The sequence below is a fragment of the Colobus angolensis genome, unplaced genomic scaffold, assembly GCF_000951035.1.
Source record: "Colobus angolensis palliatus isolate OR3802 unplaced genomic scaffold, Cang.pa_1.0 Scaffold178, whole genome shotgun sequence".
NCBI lineage: Eukaryota > Metazoa > Chordata > Mammalia > Primates > Cercopithecidae > Colobus > Colobus angolensis.
The window spans coordinates 4,640,699-4,653,746 of NW_012114910.1; the positions used below are offsets into that span (position 1 = coordinate 4,640,699).

The window sequence follows — 13,048 nt, forward strand, 5'->3', positions numbered from 1 at the left end:
GGTATTTGAGGTTTTAAATTTTAGGCTATGTACAGCTTCCATACAGATGAAAACTAAATTAAAACAGAGCACAAGCAAACAGATCTGGCCATTCCAGGCTGCCTGATGGCACCAGGGAGCCAAGGCAGAATGGGAACCACCTGGAGTCAGGGTACAAGCTCCCTGGTTGTTCACAGCTGTCCCACACAGCCACCTCACTCATTCACGTGACCTGGCCACATGTGATGTCCCTCTAGGTTATAAATACACACACACACACACACACACAGATGCAGACACACACATCCAAACACACACACATCCAAACACACACACACACACACCTGCGCATCCCCCAACCCACACGATGGTTCATGCAGACATTTTCCAGCAGGCCCTCAGTGCCAGCTGCTAGAGGCAGCAGTGCATGTCAATGCCAGGCTAATGGGGATGGAGTGGGTGCCACACTGCCCGGTTAGTGCTCCAGGAGCAAAGCAGCCAACCTAGTCCAGGCAGGCTTCCTGGAGGAAGTGGCACAACTGCAGAGCCTGAAGACTAAGGCAGGTGCGCGTGCACAGGAGGCAAGCTCGGAGGCCTACTTTTGGCAGCTTCCAGGTCCCAGATACGGATGGAGCCCGACTGGGAGCCAGCCACGATGAGCTCCTCGGGGTTGTTGAGGCAGACGCTCTCCACTGGGGACGTGTGGCCCGTCAGGCTCTGTGGAGAGAGGGCAGCAGCTTCAGTACACTGCTGAACAGACCCCCGCAGTTGCCGCCCTGAATTCCAGGTCCCCCAGAAACGCTTCAGCGAGAAGTGGCTAAGGCAGGAGGACGCCCCATGGGGCCACAGCAGAGCCCTCCTGCAGGCCCTTTCTGAGCAGCTACTCCTCTCGGCCTCAGCTCTCAGGGCTAAAAGCGGACAAACCCCAGTCATCCCCCCACCACCTCCCTCTTTCTCGCTGTGCTTCTGACATGGGCGTCACCTGCAGAAATGGCCCTGGGCCTCTCAGAGGGGAGTGACTGGCCAAGATAAAGGGATGCTGTCCCTTCGGCCCTAAGTCAAGCAACCCGCCCCTGCTCTATTCCCCTCTTCACTCTGCCCCACACAAGCCCCTCAGCGAGGAAAGCCACAGCAGAACCAAGGCCTGCCTGGTCCCGGGCACAAATCTTGCCCCTCTGCAACCCCCGGCTCTCCCCGACTGCCCATCCCCATGGAAAGGAGAGGGCTGTGGGGGTTGGAGGAGGGTGGAAGACTTTTCACTGTGGACCCTCTATCTTTTGGATGTTGAGAGGAATAAGTGTATCCCATACTCAAAAACAAACAAAAATAAATCCAAGTGGATGGCCTGCAGGGGGAGAGCGTGCACAGAAACCCCAAGGAGAGAGAGACCCCGGCAGGCTGGAGGCACTGTGAGGCCTGGGAGGCTGGTGTGTGTGAGCCAGAGCAGCAGCCCGGGGCAAGACCGGCTGGGGCCTGACAGCTGTACCTGGCATTCAAAGGCAAGCCTGCAGGCCAGGCCCCAGCCGGTTGGCCCCGTTTCTCTGGGGGTCGTGGCATGTCCTATTTTTGGTCAGTCATTGGTGATGCTTTTTCAGCTTGTGTATGCTACTACTTTGGCATTTCAGGGGGGGTAGAAAACACATTTGAACCCTAAAAACAAAGTAAAACAAAACATTTCAATTCATCTTTACTGACCCCTGGCACCCTTGCTGAGGCTGGGGTGGATCTCAGTTCTACCCCTGGATCTCAGAAAAACAGAGGTGATTAAGTTTCTACTAAGAAATTCATCCTTTGCCATATTCTTTTTTTTTTTTTTGAGATGGAATCTCGCTCTGTCACCCAGGCTGAAGTGCGGTGGCACAATCTCGGCTCACTGCAACCTCCGTCTCCCAGGTTCAAGCAACTCTACTGCCTCAGCCTCCTGAGTAGCTGGGACTACAGGTGCCCACCACCACGCCTGGCTAATTTTTGTGTTTTTAGTAGAGATGGGATTTCACCATGTTGGCCAGACTGGTCTCAAACCCCTGACCTCAGTTGATCCACCCGCCTCGGCCTCCCAAAATGCTGGGATTACAGATGTGAGCCGCTGTGCCTGTCCTATTTTTCTTCATCTATTTCACCAAGAGTCACAACAATGATACTTCCCTGGTTGGCAAGGGATGGGGGGTGGGGCATGGAGGAAAGAGCAGGTTCCGATGCTGCTGGTGAGAATGTAAAATGATTTCTGGAGGGCAATTTGGCAATCTGTTTTGAAAGCTTTAACAAAAGCACACACCCCTGGATTGAACGCAGTGATCACGGATCTGCTCAAGGATCTAGGTGGCTGAGGATGTTCACCACAGGGTGGTTTAGCGGAGCCGAAAAAAGCCGGAAACAACCTCCATGCTGATAACAGGGTGTGGCTAAGATAATTACAGCTCATCCCGACAATGGAACACCATTAAGTCATTCAAAATTATGTTGTAAAAGAATACGTGTTGACTCAGGCAAATCCTTACAACATTGTTATTTTTAAAAATCAGACTGCACAAGAGTGGCAGTGTATTTTTATTTGTGTGTGCTTGTATGAGTATTTGCGTGTATACATGTGTACATGCATGTACAAGTGTGCACACATGTGCATGTACACGTATACGTATCTGTCTCAGCATCTAGAAGGACTCAGCCCAAAACACCAACTGTGGTGGCCTTTGGATAAAAGAACTATATGTAATTCATTTTGTGTTTTCTCCTTTATGTGCTCCTATCTGGAAAACAGCTTCTAGCATTGAACATAGCTGCATAAATAGTGGGGAGATGCTATTTAAGAACTAGCTCCCTAACCAGCTCCAGTCAGGTCCCCTCAAATCCTCGTTGGGGAATGAAGGCGGGGAATGAATTAAAATAAACGCCCACGTGTTGCTGCCAGGCAGGCAGATGGGCAGGTGGGAGGGGAGGGGTATAAGTCTTTTGGCTCAACCACAGGCCCCGGGCTTATTTTAACCTTCTCACGCAGCCTGCGTGGAGTTCTTAATAGTACCACAGGCAGGTGACTCCCTCACTCCTGAGGGCTGGCCACTGTCCCAGCCACGCTGGGCTGTCCTGGGCCTCACTGAGCACCACGCCTCCTCCACCCCTGGGCTGGGCCCCAGCGGATAGGGGGCCCTGGGCTCAAGAGAGCCTGAGAAGCTGCTCACTCTTCAGCCTCCAACCCCTGTCCCTGTCCCCTCCCCAGGCCCTTGTCCTGACCCCCTGCTGGCTGTCGGGGCTCACCATGATGCAGTTGGGCTTGTTGATGGACCACAGGTTGACACGGCAGTCATCCCCACCTGTAGCCAGCAGCCGCCCGGAGGCTTTGCCCAGCACCAGTGAGGACACATTGCTGGCATGTGCGACGATCTCTTCTACACAGGGAAGGAGAGGGAGAGGCCATCAGCGGGGCCCGATGTGGCCTTGTGAAGGAGGGGTGACCCTGCTCGGCTACCCGCTCCAGAACCTGAAACCCACTGGAAGGCTCTGCCTCCTTCAGCTCCCGCTTTGGTGCCCACCATGAGCTGCAGGACCAGCAGACAGGGCAGGGCATGGGCCTGAGATGGAAATCACTGTTTCTCAACTTTCATCATGCCTGTCCTTCTTACCTTTAGACTTCACGATTTTCTTCCTGTTTCTGCACATCACTTGGTAATATTGACTAGTTATACTCAATTTTTAAAATTGACTTGCTATTTTTTATTAGCTTGGTCTTAGGCCATATCCATGAAATTACAAGTTTGATATACTCATGATACTCTATGATACAAAAAGGAAAACATTTATTAAAATTTAAAAAAAATTGACCCACGCACTGCCTATGCACCTCTCAGCTGCTGCTTATGTGGACATGCAAACCCTGCTTTGGAGAACACACTCTAAGAACAACTGAAGTCACCTCTAGACAAGCTGCCCCCAGGTGAGCCTGCACAGGGCTGTGGCTCAGATTCAGAATCATGGATCAGGTTCTGGTCTGAGGTCTGCGATCTGCTATTGCGTGGCCTTGGCTACTAGGTCACCTGTCCTCTGAGGGCCTGGCTCCTCGTCTGGAAAGTGGGGATACCCATGGTGCCTGCTCACACCTGATGCTGAAGACTCCCTGAGAGCGTGCCTGCGTGCTGCTTAGTAGCAGGTGAGGGCTCCGTGATGTTGGGCAGGCTCGGGGCTAGTCACCATGAGAGAATGGGCATGGGGGACTGGGCGGGCACCGGAGGGTGGGCTTCATGAGGAGGGGGCAGGAGGCAACAGACTGAGCAGCCGGGGTGGGGGTGAGGGCTGACCACACAGAGGAGGAAGCCATGAAGACAGCTCAAGGCCCCTGGCCTGGTCAGTGGAGATGGCAGGCATGAGCCTCGGAGGGCTCTACAGGGAGCAAAGCACAGGCAGGGAACCAAGAGGCAGCCAGGGCCTCGGAGCCCATCCCTGTGCAAGCTCCTCCTGGAAAGAAAGAAGAAAAAAGACAGTTCTCCCTACACAGGCCAGGGGAAAACCCCAAGGTGCTGACGCCCTGAGGCACCCGGGAGGCCAGCGTGGGTGACGCCAAGGAAAAGGGTGTTGCAGCCACAGTGCTCCACAGAGGCTCCTCCTGCACCCCAGCTCCAACTCCACCCTGCTTGGGTGTCTCTGCTGCGGACTTCAGACTACAAGGAGGTTGGGAAACTGGGTCCACGGAAGCTGCTTGCCAGAAAGCCGGGCTCCAAGGGGCCACCAGGAATGCCCAGGGGACAAGTCGCAGGCTCAATCTCACTGATGACACCATGCTTCCTGGCCCGGCCAGAGCAGAGCTGACACAGGCAGCAGCACCAGCAAGGGCGAGGGTTCCCTGTGGGCCCAAACCTGGGCCAGGGCACCAGGGAGCTTGCCGTGGGGATCCCAGGGAGCTGGGCCCCACTTTAGTCCCATCTCAACGAGAGCCTTCTGTCCTCTGGACACTGTGGGGACAGAAACCTGGGGAGTCCAGCCACAGACATGTGTCTGTTCAAGAGTTTCCGCCCAACCCGGAAAGAGGGCAAAGCACCTTCTCCCTCGCATTCTGTGCCCGAGCCTGGCATCCTCTCCGTGGAGGCACTGCCCACTCCCCCTGGCCTACCTGGAGGGCTCTGTCTATCTCCTGGCCCTCACTCTTCCCAGGGAAAGTGTCTGGCTGGGCCCCACCTCATTGGGCCTCAGGACTGCTGCCCCTGGAGACAGTCATTCACTCATAATATCAGTATTTCCTGGGTGCCCACTCTAGGCCTTGCACAAAATATGCCCCAGTGTGATCAGACGGTGGTGGGGGCGGGAGACTGAGCTGGCAAAACCACAGACTTTGGGGTGAGAAGAATTTAGAAGTTGGGCCCTTCTTGAGGAGCCCACATCACTCCCCTCTAAGCGGCCTGACCAGGGACTGACTGGAGCCCAAGGAGGGCGGGCAGAGGGGCAGGGACACAGCACAGGCACCTGCAAAGGAGGCACGGGGCACCACCCCAAGAGCTCCTCCTTCATCCTGGCTTGAAGGACAGCGACCAACAGCCCAGGCCGAATACTTGATTTTCATACAAAAAATGAAAAATAAAAATCCTCAGTGTCTACTGGCAGGCCAAGCTCTGGGAGCACATACAACCTGGGCCCCACATCCAGCCAAAGCTGGGGAACACGGTGAGGTAAGGGCTGAGGATCCACATCCCAGATGCAAGATACAAAGTACTAGGTTTCAACGACCTCATGTGGGCCACACACCTCTGATCCTCACCAGACCCTGGAGCCACAAGGAGCCAGAGGTCATGTGGCCCTGGGCTCTTCAGAGCTGATTTCCATGGACACCACTATGCACATGAAATCGGCAGCAGCAGCAGATGCCCAACACGCCTGATCTCATTACCCCCTGCTCGCACACTCTGATGGCTTGGCCTTGCCTTTAAGATAAAGCCACGGCAGCCTCAGGAGGGCTGGGGTCCTGTGGACACGTGCTCCTGCGAACTCACTAGGTCTGTGCGGCCCCATGTTCCTCCTGCTGCTGTGCCACTGCCCACGGCCTCCCTTGAGTCCTTCCAATACGCCGAACCTCCTCCCTCAGGGCCTTTGCGCTTGCTGTTCAAGCAACCTGCAGTATTCCCAACCCACCCCCTACCCCTCCCCCCGAGTTAACTAATTCAGCTTGCAACTAGAGGAGACACAGAGGGATACGGTTATCCAGTTCCTGCCTGTTGCTCTCCCCAGGCTCTGAGCTCCCACTGTACAGAGACCTTGACGACTTTGTTGCCCAGTGGCTCCCCAGTGCCTAGCTCTGGGGAAAGGCCAGCTGTTGAAGGGATGAATATGTAATCCCAATAATGACAAAGTTACTCTGACCGACGTGTGCCCTCCTTGGGGAACCATAACAGGGTTCTCCCAGAGCCCTAGAGCTTTGGGGAACAACATGAAAATGGCCCAAACCTCTCACTTTACAAACAAGGAAACAGAGGCCCTGCAAAGAACTTTGCCCAGAGTCTTATGGTTAAATTCATGGTTAAAAAGTGTAGAGTCTTGGCCAGGTGTGGTGGCTCACACCTGTCATCCCAGCACTTTAGGAGGCCGAGGCAGGTGGATCACCTGAGGGACAGGAGTTTGAAACCAGCCTGGCCAACATGGTGAAACCCTGTCTCTACTAAAAATACAAAAATTAGCCGGGTGTGGTGGTGGGTGCCTGTGATCCCAGCTACTCGGGAGGCTGAGGCACGACAATTGCACGAACCTGGGAGGCAGAGGTTACAGTGAGCTGAGATCGCACCACTGTACTCCAGCCTGGGCGACAGTGAGAGTCTGTCTCAAAAAAAAAAAACAAGTGTGGAGTCTTGTCCCAGCTCCTGAAAACCAGCCCAGGGACAGCTGGCAGCAGACAGTGACCAGGTGGAGCACACAAAAGCTATGCCAACCAGTTACGATAGAGGTGCCAACGTGTACGGGAATTCTCAAACTCTGATCTGGGCATGCTTGGGATCCTCGAGATCCTTTCGGGGGGTCTGAGAAGACAAAAGGATTTTCACAATAACACTAAGATGGCATCTGCCTTTTGCACTCTCATTTGCTCACAAGCATATGGTGGAGTTTCCCAGAGCATCACTAGAGGCTCATTTGATTATATACTCTTGTTTGAAAATGTCTCAGTATTAACTTCTAACATGGTAAATATTGACAGATATATAAATCCAACAAACAAAAGCACTCTGGGGTCCTCAATAATTGTTAAGAGTATGAAGTCTTTAGATGAAAGAGTCTAGAACCGCTTGTTCAGGACAATGGTGGAAGTGGGCAGTGCCCATCAGTTACAGTCCAAGCCCTGTCTGCAACCCTCTGCCCATCCCTTCTCGCTCCCACTCCTTCCCCCATCCTGGGCCCAAGATGCTTTTATCTGACTGGGGAAGTTTGACTTGTGAGATGTCTGAGAATGCTGTGAGCATCTTTCAGGATTTCTCACCCCACTGTCAGCCTAACTGGAAATGCTGTGCTAAGTGCTTTAGGATGTTCATCTTGTCACTTGAATTTCACAGCAACCATAGAATGCAGGCGTCATCTCATTGTATAGACAAGAAAACTGAGCCAGAGAGGTTAAGTCACCTGCCTAGTGTCACCCAGCTAAGAAGTGCCACAGTCATGATTTACATCGTGGTCTATCTTACTCCAAAGTCCAGGAGTCTCCTCCTGTGCCAAGAACAGGAAACAAAGCTGTAGTTTCAGGCCTCCCAGCAACAAGCAGCTAACAGAATAAACGGGGTGATAAAGAAAAATGAAAACCACTCACGCAACTTCCAGGCTGTCTTCGTGACCACAGGGGTGGCCATCCTTCAGCTGGCTGGCCACCTGAAGCCCCACCCACAAAATAAACTGTGCTTTCCTCGTGGGGTGGGGGTGGATCCCCCCCAGATCCACCAATCAAGTTGGCAGAGAGTTCCCACACATCCAGGCAGGGAGAATGCCTCGTCTTCTGGCTGTGGGCTGCCTCGTGGTTCCAAATCACCCACAGCAGCAACAGCAGCAGCCTGTGCACATCTGTCACGATCCTGGATCATGGGATGTTAGGCTTGAGCCATCTCAGCTCAGTACCAGGCTGCAATACAAACAGAGGTGATGTCATGTTAGAAAATGCTTGGTAAGAGCTATTGCTACCTGGATCACCAAGGCCACTTGATAAAGACTGGCACCCACCAAAGCCACAAGAGCCAGAAGCAAATTGGGTTTGGGAATCTGCAGAGGGGGCACCTCAGGTAGGGTGATTTGGAACACAAGGAAAAAGAAACTCCTCCCAGAGACCAGGATAATGAGATGCAGCTCTGTTCCGGGATGCTGGCTGCCTAAAGTGCAGCAGCCAGCCGCAGTGGGGCGGAGAAGACCACGTGTCTGCAATTCACATAGATTTCCCGGGAGTCGTTGTTTTTGTCTGACGTGTGGGATGTGGGGGAGTGGAGTCAGAAGCTAAGCTTATGGGCCTAGGAAAGGCATCCCAGAGACGGCCACTGAAGTCCTCCCTGGAAAGAATCTCGAAGACGACCCTGATGGCCCAACTCCCCAGCTCCTGGCAAGGGAACCGCTCCTGCTCCCTGAGATTCCCAAGGACAGAGCTAGGAACTAGGCCTCCGGTCTGGGCGTGAGTGGCTATGACTCCTCAACTCTGAAAGGCCACCTCATGGGGCCTCCTACCTCCTTCCCACAGCCACTTCACCTCTTTCCCATGAGCCCGCTCCCCTCCGTCCCCTTTCTCCTGGGTCCCCGGGTCTGCCTCTCTAGTCCTCCGTTCACATCCCCTTTTCTCCCTGCTCCCTGAGTCTCCCACTCATGCACATCCTGCCTCCCGAGCTCCCTCACGTGGCCCCTGCCTCGCCAGACTCCCGTTACTGCCCTTTCCCATATGTTCCCGGGGTCTCCCATTCATTCATTCTCCTGCTTCTCTTCTCCCTATTCATTACCCGTCCTTCTGCAGACCCCCAGCTCTGCTTCCGGCCTCCCTGGTTTTGCCCCCTCGGGCCTCCACCCCGACCCCTCTGGTCCGGGGGCGGGGGCAGGTACCTCGGCCTCGGCTGATCCTCCCAGCCCTCTGCTTGCGGAGTATGGGCTCTAGCCTCCCCACGCCCAGAGCTCTCTGCCCGCAAGCCCGGCCAGCCCCGCCTGGCTCGGCCCAGCCCAGGGCCCACCGTCCCCTCGCCACCTCGTCCCCTTGCCCACTCCACCTGCAGCTGCGGCTCCGGAGGCCGAGGCTCCGCTCCAGGCGCGACCCCCACTTGCCTCCATCCCCTGCCCTGATTGGCCGCTGCTTGACAACCGACCCTCACAACAAAACCTCCGGCTCAGAGCCCCGCCCACCTCGCCTCTTGCACCAATCAGCTGCCGCAGGCGCTCCACCTCCTGCCAGGACTGACCAATGGAAGCAGGCGCTTCTGCCGCTTTTCCTAAGTACCCGCCCTCTTTTCCTAAATCGGACTAATCAAGAGGAAGGAGCGTTCAAGAGCCGCCCTTTGGCCTCTGATAAACCAATGCAAGCTGCTTTTTCCTTAGTCCCGCCTCCGTCTCAAGTTTCCCTTTCCTTTCCGTTTCCTTCCTCGAACCTAATTTGTGTCTAAAAACTTTTGAGAGCCGCCTTCCAATGGCGGCTGCGCCAATGGTTTGAGCAACCGTCCCAAATTGACCAATCAGAGCCCGCATTATTGGACAAACCATTACAAGATAGCCAATGGGAAGGAGACTTCGGGGGCAGTGTGAAGCCGCAGGCCTTCCATCTTGGAGTGGGGCAAAACTTAGGGAGGCCTTAGTCGGCATTTTGCCGAAGCTCCTCATTCTTCCGTTTGCCTCCTCATTCTTCCCTTTGCCTCCTCATTCTTCCGTTTGCCTCCTCATTCTTCCCTTTGCCTCCTCATTCTTCCCTTTGCCTGCAGATGGTACCCAGTGGCAGGAGGACTTTGTCCCTGTTCTTTGATCCGGACGCCAGCATGAATCCCTCTCGGAAGGTCTAGAAGGAAACAGCCTGATTCCGGAGCCGAGGCAGGCGCTGAGCCCTGGAGCATTGCCCACGCAGCCACTGCCTCGGCTAATAGATGCGTGGGCAAGGGGTGCACCCTGAGGGGCCGCAATCAGGGAATCGGAGAAAGGCCGGCTTTGTGACACGTTGGGCGGCGTGGGCTCAGGGAAGCGCCCTAACCCTTCTCCACTCAGGGCCTCTCGCGTGGCCGCTTAGGAGGGGACTCGGCCCCGCAGCCGCCTCTTCCTGTTGCCCAGAGGTTGGCCCGGGCACCCAGAGCTCCTCGAACCTCGCCATTCGGCCTCCAGCCTCTCACCTCAGATCAGGGCTCCTTGGGTTCACATGACGCTCACTACAACCCTAAGGGGTAGGAATTCCTGTTCCCATTTACAGATGAGGAAACTGAGGCCCAGGTTAAGATGCTTGCAAAAAGCACACGGTCAGAAAGTAATAGCCCCAGAATTCGAACCCTTGTTCTGAAAGCCGAAGCATGGGGGAGTCCCCACTCTGCCTTCTGGGTTCAAACGATTCTCCTGCTTCAGCCTCCCGGGTAACTGGAACCACAGGCGCCTGCCACCATGCCTGGCTAAGGCTAGTTTTTGTATTTTTAGTGGAGACGGGGTTTCTCCATGTTGGTCAGGCTGGTCTTGAACTCCTGACCTTAGGTGATACACCCGCCTCAGCCTCCCAAAGTGCTGGGATTACAGGCGTGAGTCACCGCAAGGCATCTTTAAAAGATTAGAATAACATCGGATCAAAGCTGTCTAGTCTGTAGTTCCCCTTAACTTTTGTATTATTAAAAAAACTAGAGAAAACTTGAAAACACACTATCATGATACCACGTAGATTCCAGCACTTGTTAACAATTTGCCATATTTGCTTCGTCTGTGTGTCTTTTTCTGAACCATTTGAAAATTGTAGATACGACATTGCACCCCAACACCAAATACTGAGCATGTAGCTCTTAAAAATAAGGCCCTTGGCCAGGCACAGTTGCTTGAACCTGGGAATCACTTGAACCTGGGAAGCAGAGGTTGCAGTGAGCCGAGATGGGGCCACTGTACTCCAGCCTGGGCAACAGAGTGAGATCCATTTCAAAAAATAAAAGTAAAGGCCGGGCGCGGTAGCTCACGCCTGTAATCCCAGCACTTTGGGAGCTTGAGGTGGGCGGATCACGAGGTCAAGAGATCGAGACCATTCTGGCTAACACTGTGAAACCCCGTCTCTACTAAAAATACAAAAAATTAGCCGGGCGTGGTGGCGGGCACCTATAGTCCCAGCTGCTCGGGAGGCTGAGGCAGGAGAATGGTGTGAACCGAGGAGGCAGAGCTTGCAGTGAGCTGAGATCGTGCCACTGCACTCCAGCCTAGGCGACAGAGCGAGACTCCGTCTCAAAAAAATAAAATTAAAATAATGACCTTATTCTACATAACCATTGTATCACCACTGCTAAGAAAATTTAATTCTCTAACAACAAGTCCATTTTCACATGTCCCCAGTCATCCCAAAAACCTTTTATGACTTTTTTTCTAACTAGGAACCAATCAGTATTCAGCACACTTGACTCTTTTAAGTTCTTTCCATTTCTGTCCCCAACCTTTTATTTGTATGACATCGATGTTTTGAAGAGATCAGGCCATTTACCTATTAGATTGTCCCACGTTAGGAATGTTTCCTTTTAGTGTCATTTACCTGAATTTCCTGAAGTTCTTGTTCAATGGAAGTTCTTCTTAAATGCATTTCTTCCCTTGAATTTCTTAAGTGAGGGCTAAAGGCTTGATTAGATTCATGACAACAAGCACTTAAAAACACTCCAGAGGACACATTGTAAGTATACAAGGTTGATGAATTTTTACAAACTGAACACACCCAGGTCAAAAAGCAGAACATGACCAGAAACCAGAATCCCCTCCCAGGGCTCCATGCTCACATCTATTCACTAACCCTCACACTCCAGGAGTGACGGTTGTCCTGACTTCTAATATCACCAGTTACTTTTGCTTATTTTTGTTCTTTACATAAATGGAATCATTCAGTATGTACTTTTGTGTCTTGAATCTTTTGACATTATACTTAGGCAGTTCGACCATATCATTCCATATAGTTGTGTTGCAAGTTCATTTGTTTTCATTGCTCTATGATATGGTTTGGCTGTGTCCCCACCCAAATCTCATCTTGTTAATTGTAGCTCCCATAATTCCCACATATGGGAGGAGCCCAGTGGGAGATAACTGAATCATGGAAGCGGTTTCCCCTGTACTGTTCTCATGGTAGTGAATTAGTCTCATGAGATCTGATGATTTTATAAGGGATTTTCCCTTTCACTTGGTTCTTATTCTCTCGTCTGCCACCATGTAAGAAGTGCCTTTTGCCTTCCACCGTGATTGTGAGGGCTCCCCAGCCATGTGGAACTGTGAGTCCATTAAACCTTTTTCTTTACAAATTACCCAGTCTTGAGTATGTCTTTACCACAGTATGAGAACATTATTTGCTGTGGGGAGCTGTTCTGGGCATTGTAGAATGTTTAGCAGCATCCCTGGCCTGTATGCACTAGATGCCAGTAGCATTCTCCCTAAGCAGTTAAAGACAACCCAAAATATCTGTATTTTGTATCCATTCTGCTCTTGATGGAAATTTGGGTAACTTCCAAGTATGGTGCTATTATCAATAATGCTGCTGTGAACATTCTAGCACATGCCTTTTGGCAGATAGCTATCTATCTACATTTCTGTTGAGTTGTTCATCATTCTTACTTGATGAATGATGGATTGGAGTAGAATCTAAGGGTAGAATTGCTGGGCTTTAGTTTAGCTTTAATAGATAATGCCAAGCAGTTTTCCAAAATGGTTGTACTGATTTATACTTTCACTAGGAAGGTTATTTGGGAGTTCCAGTTGTTTCTCATCATCACCAGTACTTTTTATTTTTTTCACACCAGAGGGTGTTGTGACATTTCATTTCCCAGATGACTCATGAATTTGACAATCATTTCTTGTGTTTTTTGGCTATTTTTTAAGCTAACATTTAATGACTGCTTTCTATGTGCCATTTCCAGCCTCCCTGCTTTATGTCTTTTTTTTTTTTTTTTTTTTT

At 52.2% G+C, this 13,048-nt stretch overlaps 1 protein-coding gene across 1 annotated transcript in view; it reads right to left on the minus strand.

Annotated features, from left to right (window-relative positions):
* KATNB1 (katanin p80 (WD repeat containing) subunit B 1) overlaps positions 1 to 9,296 on the minus strand; it is a 23,599-nt gene extending 14,303 nt beyond the window's left edge. Inside the window, exons 1-4 of the mRNA XM_011938877.1 lie at positions 9,171 to 9,296; positions 7,748 to 8,053; positions 3,232 to 3,362; positions 579 to 696 (exon numbers count right to left, since the gene is read on the minus strand). Of these exons, the coding sequence (XP_011794267.1) occupies positions 579 to 696; positions 3,232 to 3,362; positions 7,748 to 7,787 (289 nt within the window). The 5' untranslated portion in view covers positions 7,788 to 8,053; positions 9,171 to 9,296. The remainder of the gene's footprint in view (positions 1 to 578; positions 697 to 3,231; positions 3,363 to 7,747; positions 8,054 to 9,170) is intronic.
* Between the last annotated feature and the right edge of the window lie 3,752 nt (positions 9,297 to 13,048).